The following is a 17,245-nucleotide window of genomic DNA, read 5'->3' on the forward strand; positions in this document are numbered from 1 at the left end:
TGGCACGTTTGTAACATCTTTTTCTGCCCCTTTTGAAGTTTTTATTTCGCATGTTTCCATATGGTTCTCTGTCTCTCAATATTATGTTAAAAAATAAATAAAAAATAACCTAGTCAACAACAAACAATATGGTCTGTATTTAATGTTAACACACCCATATTAACAAAAATGTGAAGCTTTTCCATGTTAACCAATGCACTTTGTTTTGAGTTGTAGCTATATTATATAGGGTGAAGTCAGCTAAAATGGGCCAAATAAGGTAATATCTTTAAATGTTTACAGCCAATCACAAAAACTGATCTTGTATTGTTGCTTCAACACTTGTTGACATGTAACAATAGTTTTGACTGGTCTGAGTTTTTTAAGGGGGGCAGGGCAGAGTGTTACATGAAGCTTGTCAGAGAAATTGTAAGAAAAGTGAGCCTGACATAGTAAATTTCATTCATTACTAATAATGGTACTAAAGCAATTATAAGTAAGCTTACCAACAAAGTAAACGTTTTATGAACAATTTTTTGGCATGCTCTTTCAAATAAAAATGTTTAATTTAAAAAAGAAAAAGGTCATTTTAGTTAGAAATGATTGGTTAAGCTAAAATGGGCTGCATGCACACACACTTTTACACAGAAATTGAGGGTGAAAATAGGTTTATAGGCCTAGATGTGTCCATACAAATTCTTAGCAGTCTTTTAAAAAAACTTCTTTGCAGACAGTCTGGCAAGAGGACAAGCAAAGGAAGGAAACAGAGAGATAAGAGAAAGGGAAAGAAAGGAAGATGTCAGTACAGTACAATGTTAAGACCTATAACTACAGGAAATGTTAAAGTCATTTTTTTTTTTTGTCAAAGATGTTCTAATCTTTAACAAAACATTTAGCAGATATTTGACAGCACACATACATGCACACAAAAGACACCAATGCACAGAAACACAAACCTGTACAACATGATCAGTTCATTTTTAATTGCATTTTTTAATGAAATATTCTTTCAACTTTCTATTGAATGAAATAAATGTATAGTGTTGTTGCTATATGGCACACTAAAGACAATAGTGTCAATTTACTGTTAAAAATAAAATGATTTCAGCCAAAATTACCTGTGTTGATCTCATTTTTTTTATATTGGGTCCATTTTAACTGAACAGCTGGCCCATTTTACCTGAATGTTGTGCCATGGCTCAAGAAGGGACCTGCTGATACTCTAACTCTCATAATTTTAAAACAATTATACTTTTTCACATTAACAAAAAATATTTAAGAGAACCATGCTAATTTGTAAAAATATCATTAGATCTCATGCATAGCTTATTTGATGGTAAGTAATTTACCAAAACGTGCCCCATTTTAGCTGACTTCACTCTAGTGTCTTGTATATATGAACAAAACATATCTTTATTGCAGACTTTCTTCTGCATGCATTTTAGGCACTTTGGGGTTATAATCAGTAATTAAAACAGCTAATTGGAGTATTCAGTGAATGCGTGCTTGTAAGCTTTTTGACTTTCTAATAGTGTATTTCTTTTATGCACTGTAGCCCACAGTTTTGAAAAATATATACACCAAAGATATGTCTGAAGTGAGTGATGGTTCATTCACTGTAAGAGCTCACGGGACTGGTTTGCGACAGCCTACATCATCCCACGGACCAGAACATAACAAAAGAAAGCATTTTCCCAACCAGCCGTCATGCACCTGTACCATTTAGCGCTGGTTCTTGAATTTGTGCGCCTTTTTGATGGACACTTCTGGTGCCACCCCTCTGCGGTTCCAGTCCGGATTATAAATACACTCTCTACACCCCCTCCCGCAACATCCACACCAGCTACTGCTGCCTCTCACAGTGCACCATCGGCACTGGGAAACCGGGACGGATGTATTAGGAGAAGCCCCTACTCACCCCCCTTTTCTTTTCTTTTTTTCCCCCCCAATTTTGAGGGGGTTGACATCTGTCTTCAAAGATCTGTGAAAGGCTGATACGAGGTTAGTACTGAGCCAGTGCACTTCGTTTTGAATTAGGCTACTGTACTTACTGTACACGGTGTTGTAAACAGACAGAGTCCCTGCACGGACTATAAAGCGTGTGGGCGTTTGGAGCTGTGCAGCATCATTTACATCTGAAAGAACTTTATATTTGTGTGTAGTCTAGATTAATAGTCTACACAGATACCCTGATTTTAATTGAACAGGTGCACGCATATGCTTTCGTGATTAATTAAATGTTAAAATAAAAGAAACTGCCTGCCGAGAGCGCTCATTTGGGAGTTCAGTCCTTGGATTTTCATACTCCTGAAGGATCTCCTGATGTGTGGGAGATCGCATTGCGCTGCAGCTGCCGCACTGTACCATGAGCAACTGCTCAGGCTAAAATAGGAAGAGGTTGTACGGCGCAGCTGACTGTGCTGTTTCTGAGGAGCCGTGAAAACAGGCACTCCCATTTAAGTCACTGACTTACAGTCTTCTGAGAATTAGACTGCCTGTCAAATAATGTTTTTGTTGTTTAGTTCATTTTAGTTTTGTTATTGACTGGCTAGGCGAAGTTTTAGTGTTAACGTATAATGCCTAAACTAATATGCATCCTTTATATTAATTCTTGATGAGCACTGTGTGTGAACTTTTACTGATATAGTAATTAGTGAGGAGCTTATATTTACTTTTACTGTTGGCCACACTGTGGCCACAGGGTTTACAATATAACGTTAATAAACATACTGAAACGAATGAACTATGAAAGTGTATTAACAAAGTACATATTAAAAATATATTAAAATTTAAAAGGCTCATATGAAATAGGCCTACAGGTTAATATATGTTTTGAAGCATTACAAATCACCGCTCCTTTATAAATTGGACTTTAAAACTAGTTCTACAAGTAAAACTTGTTTATGGGTGTCAAAACCCGAAATCAAATGTCATGTTTCTTGAACACGTCACTGTGGTAGTTGTAGTGAACGGGAATTATAATCATCACAATTATTTAAAAACATCTTTCAATAAATTAAAAATAAAACTGTGCTATTTTGATCACTACCAGTGTCTTATATTTATCTTCTGAACCGTAAATGTTTTTTTTTTTTTAACTCCAAATGCAAATTTGTAAGGTCATTAATATTAATAGTCACGTCACAAAGCTCTCCTGTGATTGGACAGATATTTGCCCGCTGATATTATTAGGTGACAATTTAACCGCCTTCTCCTAGCGCTTCACCGTAAAGTTTTTATTGTCTTGCGGTTTTAGAGCTAAACTTTCGCACTAAACTCAAATTTACTTTTCTATATACGAAAAGTATTGATATAGTGTGTTTTTGACCTTTTTGTGAAATACCTGAAAGAAGAGAAGAATCTGTGGATAACTGAGAAGTGATTGTGAGTGACGTATGACCTGTAACGGCCGTTAGTTAGTATGACAGCGGAGCTAATAAAAATACTGTATAATACGAACAAATAATCAAATAAAAACGAAATACGATTCGACATCATAAGTAATAATTGGTTTATGAACATTTCACACGACAAACAATAAAAACATCCTTAACAAATTTGTGGAGGTAGTAAGTAGTTTCCATTGTATTTAACGTTAACGTTACCGTATCTATTTTCTGCTGTGGTGGTGGATAATTTTAATATGAGTGTAATTAGATTTTAATGTTAAGACTTCTCTTCAGGTTAACCATGGGGATCAAGACAGCCCTTCCCAAGATTGAGCTGTACATGTACACTGCTGTCGTCTCTCTTGCACTCTTATGGGCAGGGAGCTGGATCATTGAGGCCTCCAGTGGTACACTTTATTTTTATCTCTTGCTTTTTCTTGCTTCATTAAGATCACAGAATTATAGTCATGTCTATCATGGATGCCCTAGAACACCACGAGTAAAGGTGCATTTTCTCTTGTTCACTGTAAATTAGAGAACTATAGATATAGTATTATTGTTGTTTTGCTTATTGACGTCCATGCTGGTACTGGAGCCATGTCCTGCCCCAGCCTTTTTAAAGATCACATATTGATTATGTCTACTTTTCAGTACATAAACAGAAACATCAGTTTAGACTGGGGTCTAAATTTTCCAGTCATACATTGATAACCCTCAACAACCCCTGACTTTCAAATAAGATCTGTTATGCAATTTGTATTATCTTTGTAATTCATGTTACAAAGATTTGTCAGATTTCACAGGACCATCTCTTAATCTCAAAATATATTTTAGAGTCTGGATTATCACAGAGAAGCCTCTGAATATGCAGGCTGGCAAAATTTACCTTATGTAATGCTATTAGGTTTTGCTCTGGAGGCTGCAGCTCACATTATTTGCTGGTGAATCATGTGAATCTGATGTTCATTTTATTTCTTTCAATGATACATGGTTAGCTGTCTGCAAAGACTGCATGCATACACAATCAATATTGTAATTTTATAGCAATGAAACAAAGTTTAACATCCTTCTTGAAAACAAATGGAAAAGAAACATGACCATGGTCATGTGGCAAGTTTTATTATTTAGCCTGAAATGCACCTTGCTGATTTTGTGAATCATTTCTCTTTTATTTCCTAGAGCATGTAAACAGGAAGGCATTTAGGGAGAATGTGAAACCAGGATGGAACTACTTCGGCCGAAAAATGGCAAGTATCATATATCTATGTTATTACATGAATGATTTGTATTAAATCATTTTTAAGCTTTCTGTGACTGTTATCTTTCTCTTCAGGATGTTTCAGATTTTGAATGGGTTATGTGGTTTACCACTTTCCGCAACCATATCCTGTTTGCCCTCTCCGGTCATGTGATCTTTGCTAAGATCTGCTCGATGATGTCTCCAAAGGTACCGTATGTGTTTTTTCTCCCTGTGCACAATGATCAGTTCATTTACAAGGATTTAAGAGTAATACTATTTCTTGTGCTATTTTTTGTGGGTGTTTTGCAAATGTTGCATGGTTTTATGTGCCAACAGAATCAACTGTTAACCAATGATAGTGGAAAAACAGCATTTTGATATTAACAATGTGTGTGTGAATTGATCTAATTTGAATGTTTTGTGAAATGTTACATATATTTTGTCAGCTGTCAATGAAGACTGGTATAGATGCATTCAAGGTAACTCTGAAAGTACTTATTTTCTTTGTTCATACTGACTGACCAACTAATATTAGTGCTGCTACAACTCCAGCGAATACTATACAGTCATTGGCTATATTGTCATTTCTAACACTTAGAAACAGTAGCTGCTTAAAAGACCTTTAAAACCCCATTCAATATTGTTGCATGTGACAGCTGGATGACATAAATGTGTTTTTTCACAAGGAATTTTCTTCTTAACCCACAGAACAGATCTTTGATCTATATGGTGTATGGATCTCTAGCTGTCCTGATTACTATGGGATGGACATACATCTCTCTCGTCCTGTCTCACTGCATCATCCTCTACAGTGTGGCCCTCGTAAAGAGGAAGTGGCTCTGCTTTGTGGCTGGACTTACCAGCCTGGCAACTTTCAAGATGGAGCCCTTTAATACTTGGCAGGTGAGAAAGTCCATAGTTATTGTATCATCTTTTATAATGCCTCTTATTAGGTTTGGGCCGATAGACAATGTCATCTTCCATCGCCGATGGCTGACAGACATCACAATGGTGAGCTGGCATCATGATCAAATGGCGGACCACAGTCCGCATCCGGGCCGCAAGACAGAACGGTAACACCATTTTACTTTTTCTAGTTCAAGTGTGCAGCGCATCAAAACAGCGGTGCGGATCACACCATGAGCACTCAGGATTGTTTGTGGTAATGATATTTCAGTGCTATATTCTCTAGTAGTTTTATCTTAAGTCAAACGCGCTTCATTCAAGCCCTCTCAGCTCCGTGTGCGCTCTCTCTTTCTCCAGACGTGCACCACATTAATGGTGCGTGTCCACTGGCGCAGAACAGAGTGAGCATTTTTAATTCTTTGCAATGGAAGTTGAGCTTAACGTCATCGTCAATTGCAGTGTTTCATTGTAGACATTGTCTGATGCCAATTTGGTAGACATCGCCCAACCCTACCTCTTATCAAATGTTTTCCCCCACAGTCTAACCAAAAAATAAAAAAATAATGTTAAACCCAACAAACTGGCCAAATGGGGCATATGTAAACGGGTGAAGTTCAGGTGTCTATATCAGCATGTGAAAAACCATTTAGTTTTGTCATTTTAATGTTCTTATAATTTTCTGTGTTTTGATGCAGGAAGGCTTTGCGACTGGCTCCTTTGATCTGCAAGATGTTTTGTTCTACGGAGGCTGCGGCTTCTCCATTATGCGCTGTATGAGCTTTGCTCTAGAGAACTGTGAGAAGAAAGACGGTAACTACAGTTTCTTGGATCTGATCAAGTACAACTTCTACCTCCCCTTCTTCTTCTTTGGACCTGTCATGACCTTTGATCGTTTCCATGAGCAGGTGAGTCCTGTACATCAAGAATCTGATACCTTCGTAACATTCTTAAGAAAACAACAATTTAAACAGTCTGGTCTATAAAATTGTGTTTATAAAACACAATCTATATAAAAGAATACATAAATGTAATTGTGTTGATAATGTCACTCTGGTTAAGTATGCACTATAATGATCCCTCTAATATTCTCAGGCTAACAACCCTAACTTGACTCGTAAAGAAAGAGAGATGTGGAACATCACCGTTCATGCTGTGGTGCACCTTGGGGCTATTTTGGTGGTGGATGTCTTCTTCCATTTCTTGTACATTTTGACCATCCCTGGCGATTTGAAGCTTTTGAAGCAACTGTCTGATTGGTCTCTGGGTCAGTTTGATAAAAATATTTAATATTTGTAAATAGCTAAAGCTGCACAATTAATTGTAAAAAGATTGCGTTCTCGATTCAAACACCCAACTTATTTCAAACTTATTTTATTAATGACAACGATTCGCCCGTGTCTATTAAATCTTATCGGAACATTCAAATCTGTTTTCATGCTGCCGCCTTGATCCAGAGAGAGCAGTTTTGAACCACACAGTTGTTATTTCTGTGTTACAAATATTCATATTATCACAGAAGTACTGAGATAAAAGTTTAAAGTTAGAATATAAACACTGATGTCTACGATAGCGATGGCACTTGGCACTTCAAATAACGGTTGTATTAATTGCATCTTGCGCCACTAGGTGGCGACAAGTGACTGTTAAAAATGTATATGTCATTGAATCATTCATTCAAAAGATTTGTTCAAAAACATTGATTCATCCAGTAATGAAACAAGTATTTATTAATTTATTAGTCATTGAATTCATTAAAAAATATATTTTTTTAATAATTTATTCAAATTAATTAAACATTTTTCCAGCAATTACAGTCCAGCAATTAATATTTAGTCAGAACCTCTAGTAAATAACCTTATTTTGTTTAGTTAGGGTGGGGAATAAAAAAAAAATTGAAATAAAAAAATCTTGATTCTCATTTTATCCAGAATCGTGCAGCTCTATAAATAGCTAGAAAACACAGTGGATGTTTAGTAATGATGTTACAAGTAGTTTCTAATTATTTTTAAGTAGTACAATTTCATTTGTTTACTATCACTACAATATTGATTGTATTGCTTTTCAGCTGGTTTGGCATACTCTAATCTGGTGTATGACTGGGTGAAAGCAGCCGTCATGTTTGGTGTCATTAACACGGTATCCAGACTGGACCATCTTGACCCCCCTCAGCCTCCTAAATGCATCACAATGCTCTATGTCTTCGCTGAAACGTAAGTATGGTCATTAATAGACGAGAAATAGAGCATGTTTTTGGTCTATGTAACCAGATCAAATGTTAACAGTTTCTTCTGACATTGACTTTTTAGACACTTTGACAGAGGAATCAATGACTGGCTATGCAAGTGAGCAAATAATCAATCCCATATGTTTATCATCACATGTATCATTTTAATATATATTGCTATATCAATCATATACTCAGAAAAAACATTAATCTATACAACATTTATCTCCTGTTCTCTGTTAAAGATATGTCTATGACTATATCGGAGAAAACCATGATGCTATCTTCAAGGAGCTTCTTGCAACCATCTGCACCTTTGCTGTCACAACTCTGTGGCTTGGACCCTGTGAGATTGTTTACATCTGGTCTTTCTTTAACTGCTTTGGCCTAAACTTTGAACTGTGGGTGGCTAAGTTCTTTTCTCTGCCACCATTTTCCACCATTGAGGTAAGATCCCAAAGACATCCACTGAACAATTACAATGTAATTCAGCCTGAAGGATTTGAGCATTTGGGTTTTTAATCATTACACTCCCAAATTATTTTCTTTGAATATTACACCATGACTGAATAGCCTTGCATTTCACTGATATGATGCTGATAGATAAAGCATTACATGGCCTGGCTTCACATTTTTTATCCGAGATACTAACTCCTTACGCCCCAAATCATAGACTGCTCTCTTCACAATCTAATCTGTTGGCTGTTCCTCAAATCTGCTTAAAATCTTTGGGTGACAGGGCTTTTTCTTCTTATGCTTCTATTCTTTAGAACTCTCTTCCTCTTGAACATAGAGAAGCTCAGATTTTGGGGATTTTTAAAACTCAACTTAAAACATATTTTTTTAGACTAGTGTATGCTTGCTGATTTTTTTTTTCTTTATGTATTGTTTATCTTGTGTACAGTGCTTTGAGAAGCTGCTTTTAAAGGCACTATATAAAATAAAATAAAACAGTTTATTATTATTATTATTAAATGAAAATAACAGCATTGGCTTACTCTGAGTTCACCCAGAATGTAATATTAATATTTTTCCAGCGGAATCTTATGTCCGAGGCAATGTCACGTCGAATCAGGGGCTTGTTCAACGCTGTTAACTTCTGGCAAATTATCCTGTACAACGTCCTGGCACTGAACAGTCTGGATTTTGCTCAGCTGGTTGCTAAGAGACTGCTTCTTAAAGGTAATTGTTTTGTTTTAGATCATTATATAATGAAAACTAAAACAAAAGTGGCATCTTGTGTAGAATGTGTGTTAAACCTTTCTTACATATATAAATCACTTATATATATATATATATATATATATATATATATATATATATATATATATATATATATATATATGTATATATATATATATATATATGTATATATATACAGGGTGCAATTTGTGAAAAAAGCAGGGAGGAGGTGGTGTTTTTGAAAAAAAATTCTATTCATGAAAATTAATCATGAACCATAGTGGGTATTTCATGCAGCAGTTAAAAAGTAACATTTATAGAATAATTATGAGTTTTAATGAAACAATATTGGAACATTTTGAAAAAGGAATTTTTTAATCCATTTTTAATTCATCAAGAAGAGCAAGATTTTCACTCTTATGCCTTGTCCTTTCCTCATTGGGAAGTGCTCAAGCACATTATAAACTTCTAAGTTTGAGAAGATTACCTCTACCTCTCATTGGTTTTATATGGATTACATAATCAGAATATTTGTTTTGAATTGGTTCATTTAAATTTCACATTCCAAGCTTTCTATAGAAGATAAGTTTCGGTTCATTTTTGAGGATCCGGGAGACAAAGACTTTGTTTTTGTTTTTTCTTTATTTTACAAAAGCATAATTTTTTGTTGTTATTATGAGTCTACACAAATAAAAGAAGACCCTTTACCGTTTCGAATTATGTCTTAATCTGCCCTTTAATTTGGCTAGCTGTGATTTTGGATTGGATTAAGGCTACTGGAACCAGGATCATGACTTAAATGCGCAGTGTCATCTCTCATCACACGAGCGACAGTGAAAGTCCATTTCAGATTTTATTGTTGTTTAAACATGCGTGTTGAAGCGTTTTAATTAGTTATATATTTTAAAAAATCTTTATTTTAGATATTTTATATGGTCTATTGGTGAAGTATCATTGATCACTGTTGATGGGGGTATACATTTTATATATGTGTGTGTGTGTGTGTGTGTGTGTGTATATATATATATATATATATATATATATATATATATATATTTTGAAACAAACTTGTATCAGCACAAAAACTCCAGAGGAATGCATGTACATGGAGAATAATAGGACCCTTGTGATTCCCTCAGGCTTCCCCTTGTCCACTCTCTCGGTGCTGTTTGTGACTTACTGTGGTGTGCAGCTGATAAAGGAGAGAGAGCGAAAGCAGGCCCTACTAGATGATCCGGAACCAGTGCCGCCCCCAGAGGCAGGCAAACAGAAGGCCGAGTAAAGGACAGAGAGGTCATTGAATCCGATCCAGCTCTTGAGGTCCCTCTTGTTAATTCTGCCCCTGAGCTTTCATGCCAGACTGAAGCAGTCCCATCACTATGGTCACTGCTTTGCACAACTCTGTTTTAAAAACACAACGTTTTAACTGTGAATAGTTCTGAAGTGCACTTGCTGTAGTCAAATGCAACCTGTTCTCCGAATCTAATCTAGCACAGACAAACCAAGAAGTGCATTTTTTATTTATATTTTCAGTGGATGGCTTTGTAAAGGGATGGGCTTGCCAAATATTTTATGAATAAATAATATATTGAACAATAAAAAGAATATTTACAACGTTTTCAGGGTTGTCTTTTGTTTCAGTCCTTAATATTTTTAATATGTTTACAGCCGTGTTATTTTAGTATTTTTTAAGACACTATTATAGTTTTTATTAATTAAATTTTTATTATATCTTCTGTTTTCATTTTAAAGTTACGTGTTAACTAAAGATAAGTTAGTTATGTGCATTTTAGTCATTTTTTTTTATTTTTTTATGTCTACATAGTTTTTATTCATTTTTATTTTAGTTTTAGTTATTTTAGTACATCAAGATAAACAAATTTAAATGAGAAATGTTACCTTACCATTTTTATGGTTTTAATTTTACATTTAGATTACTATAATAACCCTGGTTTACAGCCATTATTATGACAAAACATGCATGTAAGGAGCTAAATGAGCTTGTAATTTATTTTACATAGTTCTGACCATGGGCCATTTCAACTACACAGCGCTTAGTCACTTTTCAAAGTTAAACTTTGTGCAGTCACATTTTTATGTTACTCGTCACACTCCAGCAGATGATATGGTGTGAACACATTCCCCTATTAGGCTTTGTCCTACATCGAGCTTTGAGTGTCACACTGGAGATTTGAGTTGATTAATGGGCCTAAATATACACTGATGAATACTGTAGGTCCGCTATGCTGTTATCAGCACACAATTATATATCCTAGTTTTCAGTCTCCCTTTGGACCTCCCTTTTGTCACCTAACATGGGTTATTAGCACAGAATTAACCTTTTGCTTGTCTTCAAATACACTATTAAAAATAAATGTTCTTTATCGACATATTTAAAATGTTGATCACATGTTGGAAAAAAAGTGGTTATTTTAAGAACGATCTATGGGAATCCCCTTTTGACACCTTTATTTTTAAGAGTGTACCTTCAGAATTATTTTATTAAGTATTAATGAAATGACCAGAAAATGCTTAAACCAAATACATGTTTGTGATTAATTGGTTCAGGGTGAAACAGTAAACAAGCTGTGGCCTAGTGCTCAAACATAGCATTCCACTTTTAGGCAAATTTTACAGGAATGCTAAAGGGGATAAGCCATGGCGCTCTTGTAAGTGATACATGTTTGGATCCAGCTCTTGTGAAATAATGATTAAAAAAGCCAATTATAAATGTTGCAAATTTAAATGTTGGCATTGCTAGTTTCTATCAATTGAAGCTATAGGATGTAGGAGCCAGTGATACTGAGCATCTCCACTAGAGGGCTCCACCAGGTGGACATTATCTCTCAAAGCAACAGGCAGGCAAACTTCTGTTTGTCTCCTTTTAAATATTTTCTGATTTCCATCTTTTGTTTCTCTCTGCAACTCTTCTTTTCAAGTTTCACATGTCACATCTTCTGGCATTCTACTGTCCGTTTTCATAATATAGTAGTCCCAGAGAGCAACTTGTCAGCTGTTGGCACGATCTGTTTGGCTGGGGGAAGGGAGGGACAGGTTGAATTTCAAGCCCTAAGTGTGGTTCATTTGCGCATTTCTATATATAGATGGACAGACAGTAGCTGATAACTTGTGACAGCTGAGGAAGGAGGTCACACCAAAGCAGAACATCCTCCGCCATTTCTCTTTTAGTGTAACGGTGTTAATACAGTCAGTTCATTTCTGCAGTGGGAGAGGACCAGGACACCCCTCCCTCCTACTGAAATATCACATCAAACCATAACAAGATGGCCTCCATGTCAGTGGACCCAGTGACAGAGCCACGGATGTACCAGCAAACGCTCCTACAAGATGGGCTCTGTGATCTCCTGGATGCTAACAAGTTTGTGGACTGTGTTCTGAAGATCAGAGACAAAGAGTTTCCTTGCCATCGGCTAGTGCTAGCTGCTAGCAGCCCTTACTTCAAAGCCATGTTCCTGTCAGACCTAGAAGAGAGCAAAAAGCGGGAGATTGTTCTAAAAGACATCGAACCTGGGATCATGGGAATGATCCTGAGGTACATGTACACCTCGGATATCAACCTGACTGAGCAGAATGTCCAAGACATTTTTATGGCGGCCAACATGTACCAGATTCCCTCAATCTTCAGCGTGTGTGTGTCATATCTGCAGCAGAAGCTAGTTCTCAGTAACTGTCTGGCCATCTTTAGGCTGGGACTGTTGCTAGACTGTCCACGTTTGGCCATGGAGGCACGGGACTTCATCTGCGACCGGTTTTCCCTCATCATTCGGGACCAAGACTTCCATCAGTTGGGTCCCAGCGAGTTGGCGGCTATCATCACATGTGACTCCCTGAATGTGGAACGAGAAGAGTCAGTGTTTGAATCTCTCATGGACTGGGTGGAGTATGACACGAATGAGAGACTGAAAGACCTGCCGGAACTTCTACACTGCGTACGTTTCCGTCTTATGCCAACAAGTTACTTTAAAGAGAAAGTGGAGGGGCACAAACTGATCAAGATGAATCAGGAGCTCAAGAAGGAGCTCCAGCTTATCAAGGATGCACAGAAAGGACTGCTACATAGGGTCAAAAGGTCATCGCACAGAAAGGAAGGCGCGACGGTGGATTCTGAAGACGAGGATGAGGAGGGTTTGCTGCCAGGGATCCTTAATGACAACCCACGTTTTGGAATGTTTCAGACAGACCTTATATTGATGATTAGCGATGCAGGAACAGTGGCGTATGACATTGGTGCAAACGAGTGCTATATGGCGTCTTCATCCACCGATATCCCTAAGAACCACTGCAGTCTTGTCACGAAGGAAAATCAGATCTTTGCTGCTGGAGGTCTGATGTACAACGAGGAGAACAAAGAACAGCCATTCAGTTCGTACTTTCTTCAGGTAACACACAGGCATGTTTTGCGAATGTGGCTAAATGTGTTTGCATTACAAATCAATGACTCAAAGCATCACGAATCTCTGGTTCCAAAAATACATTTGTGTGAATGATCCTCAGGGTCCCTTTTGCTTCAGAACAGCTGTTAAAGCTTTGAACCTCATGTGTCATGTTTTTAATAATGCCTGCATGACATTTTCCTCATGTATTTCCAATGAAACCTCTGAAGGGATTGTGTTGAAAGAATCCAACAATTGTATTCGTTTGAGAAAGGAACAGTGCATTTGGACTATTATCTTTCAATCACAGCTCTTCTTTATCCCCCAGTTTGATCCCATGAGCTCTGAATGGCTGGGGATGCCCTCACTACCAAACCCTCGCTGTCTGTTCGGTCTGGCTGAGGCTGAGAACTCCATCTATGTGGTGGGAGGAAAAGAGCTGAAGGAGGGAGAACGTGCACTAGATTCTGTTATGATCTACGACAGACAGTGAGTACAATCAGGAGATATCGCAACATGCAGCTGACTTGTTGCCTCGCTGACCGATCAGTCATTGCAGGCATCGTTGGCGCTCAAATGTATATCCCAAAACTGATTTCAGACAGTTTTGGAACAGTTTCGTAGCTAAGGAAGCATAACAGTCTAATCCCTGATAGCACATGAACATCTCAGAGACATCTTTTTGATGTCTGCATTTACATCTGCATGATCTCCAGATCTTTAGCAGACATCTTGCAGACATACATGTGCTATGGTCTATGACAAAGTAGATATCTTTGGTTATAGCTAATCATATATTTAATTACTACAATATTAATTTCTTGCTAGAAATTAAATCAAAAGGTGTTCAAAAACACACAAGCTGTCCACTAACCACAACTTTCAGATGCCATTTTTATTTTTTAGCTAAACTGTCACGGAATCGAACACACAGGATTGTAAGATATCATAGGAGGCAAAGGATACATCTATGCAGCCTTCAAAAATTTAAGGCATCTCAGTAGAGAGGATGTGACATGATCATAGGATCATAGGCAGCATTTTTCAGATTTCAAAAATTACTATAATACAGCCTTTAGGCTGCTTTTACTTGCTGTGCCACTTCAAAAAATATATTCTCTGTTTATGTGTATACCTCACAATCATGTCTTTCTTCATGTTTATCCTGATCAACAATAAGCCTTATGGTATGAAATTGATAGTAACCTAAAGAGAACAAGTTTTTCCTTCTCATATTTACCTCTCCAAGTCAGTCCTAGCAATAGCATTAGCCCCTGTTCAATAGGATGCTGTTTGAGTTGGTTAAATTTCATTATCACACAGATCATTCAAATGGGGAGAGTCGGACCCTCTTCCGTATGCAGTTTATGGACATGGAATCGTTTCACACAAAGGGCTGGTCTATGTGATAGGTGGAAAAACTGAGAGCAAGTGAGTGAAGAACCTGATTTTATCCTAATTTACAAACACATACTGTAATGCCTAGTTGTCCTCGCTTTTCATAACTGCGTGACTTGAAATGTAATCATGCAGGAAATGCTTGAAGAGAGTGTGTGTCTATGACCCCACTAAGTTTGAATGGAAGGATCTGGCACCCATGAAAACTGCCCGCTCGCTGTTCGGCACTGCTGTTCACAAAAACAAAATCTATGTGGTGACTGGAGTCACTGATAATGGCCTGACTAGCAGTGTAGAGGTCTACGACATCGCCAGCAACTCGTACGTGACACTCTTTTATCATATTATGTGTACAAACTCATGAGTAATGTAAGTTGCTCATTTGTGTGTCTCCTGCTTAGCTGGTCAGAGTTTGTGGAGTTCCCTCAGGAGAGGAGCTCTCTTAACTTGATCGAACTGGGCGGCTGCTTGTATGCTGTGGGGGGTTTTGCTATGATGCCCAAAGAGACCACCGAAAAACTGGAGCCCACTGAAATGAACGACATATGGAAGTGAGTATTTAGGTTAAACTCAAACTGGAGATTTATTGAGCTAAGGAAACTTGGTCATATATTTGATACTAAAGTTGAGACGTGAGGTTTGAACTTGTGATTTGCCTGACAGGTTTGACGAGGAGGAGAACTGCTGGAACGGGATCCTGAGGGAGATCCGTTATGCTGCAGGGGCCACAGTTCTTGGGGTGCGTTTGAACACCTTGAGACTCACAAAGATGTGATCTACAGTTATCATCTATAGATAAAATACACATAAAACAATGGCGCCCACTTTTCATAAACCAGCAATACATATATTCCATTGAATCATAATGAACATCACAGACCTAGCTTGCTTAATGTTAATATAATTTGTTTGTGATAGATCTTAAGGTATATACTGTAGTAGATCAATGTTTTATATCCAAGTTGTTATGAATTTCACTGGGTCAGTGTATAGAAGATGTTAGTATGATGCAAATAGTCTATAAAAGACATTCTGCTGTTCCAAGAAAAGGATGGAGACAAATACAAGACCCTCTATTTTTTCAAAAGAATGCTTTGTTAGTCATTGTTGAACAATTCGACCTTATTTAAATGTCCATGTACATTGATTTTTATCATTCTATTATATGTTATTTTAGATGACATCTTAACATTTTGCAATTATGACCAAGTGCAATGTTCTTATATTTTAAAAAGAGAGAAATGAATGGCAATGACTTAACAATAATCTAATATACTGTAGACAATGACCAAACTAAATGAAAACACTAACAACATAATACAGTTATCTGTAGTAATGTCAGTGAACATATTGTCGTACACCCTCCAAAGCCAAACGAAAATAAAAATTAAAAGTTAAGGTGAAGGAATTCAAGTGTTATTTTATATTATATATGCCATCTTTTTTGAGTTGATACTGATGTTGAATGTCATGATGGATCTACACGTTTTTTTTTTCTTTTCATCATGACTAATAGACAGCTGACACATAAGCACACTGGAATGAAGAGATCTGAACACCTCTCAGGTTTTAGAACATAGACCAAAATATTCTTAATTACATCAACAGAAATCTGCAAAAAAAAACTGCAGAAATAAGATTGTAATACCCAATTCATAAAAAAATACCAAAAATACTGCTGTGTAAAAACATTTAAAGATCTGAGACTATAAGATTCTTTTCTATAAGTGCAAAAATGACCAGTTAAAAACAATAAAAAATATATTTTTTAATTCAGAAGATACAACATTAGAGTCTGTATGAGACTGTGAGAAGTGGGTGTATATTAAATAGTGGAGAATAACTGATTTGTTTCATTAATAATATAATACATTCTCTAATAATTCACCTTTTAAAGGGGTGCTGTGGTTTTTATGACCTACAATAACAGCAAGTTTTACCTAAACACATTCATGAATTTGAACATGACCAAAAACACAAAACCTCAAGGTAGGTTTCGTAACAAAACAAATGAGCCGTGAACATACGAATTATTAATGCTTCTGAAAACAATAAACAAACACAAAAAACTTGTCCTAACAGAAATGATAAAACTATCACAAAATGTAAAGACTAAACCAATGCTTATGAAACCCTTCACACCAACAAGCCAATAAAATAAAGTGCTGGAATCTACTGACTGCACATTTCTACCACCGACAAAACTTTTATTATTTACTCATGAATTCTCCATATTATATACAGTACAGTCCAAAAGTTTGGAACCACTAAGATTTTTTATGTTTTTAAAAGAAGTTTCGTCTGCTCACCAAGGCTACATTTATTTAATTAAAAATACAGTAAAAAACAGTAATATTTAAATATATTTGACAAAGTAATTTATTCCTGTGATGCAAAGCTGAATTTTCAGCATCGTTACTCCAGTCTTCAGTGTCACATGATCCTTCAGAAATCATTCTAATATGCTGATTTGCTGCTCAATAAACATTTATGATTATTTTCAATGTTGAAAACAGTTGTGTACTTTTTTTTT

General features: G+C 36.5%; 2 protein-coding genes across 5 annotated transcripts; both read left to right on the forward strand.

Annotated features, from left to right (window-relative positions):
* The first annotated feature begins 1,800 nt into the window (after positions 1-1,800).
* On the forward strand, positions 1,801-10,538 carry hhatla (hedgehog acyltransferase like, a). Of its 4 annotated transcripts, none has more exons than XM_048163493.1 (13): positions 1,801-1,980; positions 3,663-3,775; positions 4,548-4,615; positions 4,702-4,815; positions 5,055-5,087; positions 5,317-5,511; positions 6,210-6,419; positions 6,607-6,778; positions 7,580-7,724; positions 7,821-7,856; positions 7,984-8,185; positions 8,776-8,920; positions 10,060-10,538. In XM_048163493.1, the coding sequence occupies exons 2-13, from the start codon at positions 3,670-3,672 to the stop codon at positions 10,200-10,202; spliced, it is 1,569 nt and encodes a 522-aa protein (XP_048019450.1). In that variant the 5' UTR covers positions 1,801-1,980; positions 3,663-3,669; the 3' UTR covers positions 10,203-10,538. The 4 variants fall into 4 exon arrangements, with proteins under 4 accessions (XP_048019450.1, XP_048019453.1, XP_048019452.1 ...); XM_048163495.1 differs by lacking the exon at positions 1,801-1,980 and adding an exon at positions 3,171-3,394; XM_048163494.1 differs by lacking the exon at positions 1,801-1,980 and adding an exon at positions 3,171-3,363.
* Positions 10,539-11,946: 1,408 nt separating this feature from the next.
* On the forward strand, positions 11,947-16,116 carry klhl40a (kelch-like family member 40a). Its single transcript, XM_048163492.1, has 6 exons — positions 11,947-13,320; positions 13,643-13,803; positions 14,638-14,745; positions 14,848-15,033; positions 15,114-15,263; positions 15,376-16,116. Exons 1-6 carry the CDS (start codon positions 12,205-12,207, stop codon positions 15,485-15,487), a joined length of 1,833 nt encoding a protein of 610 aa, XP_048019449.1. The 5' UTR covers positions 11,947-12,204; the 3' UTR covers positions 15,488-16,116.
* The last annotated feature ends 1,129 nt before the right edge of the window (positions 16,117-17,245 follow it).

The sequence above is a fragment of the Megalobrama amblycephala genome, linkage group LG17 (genome assembly GCF_018812025.1).
Source record: "Megalobrama amblycephala isolate DHTTF-2021 linkage group LG17, ASM1881202v1, whole genome shotgun sequence".
Taxonomy (NCBI): Eukaryota; Metazoa; Chordata; class Actinopteri; order Cypriniformes; family Xenocyprididae; genus Megalobrama; species Megalobrama amblycephala.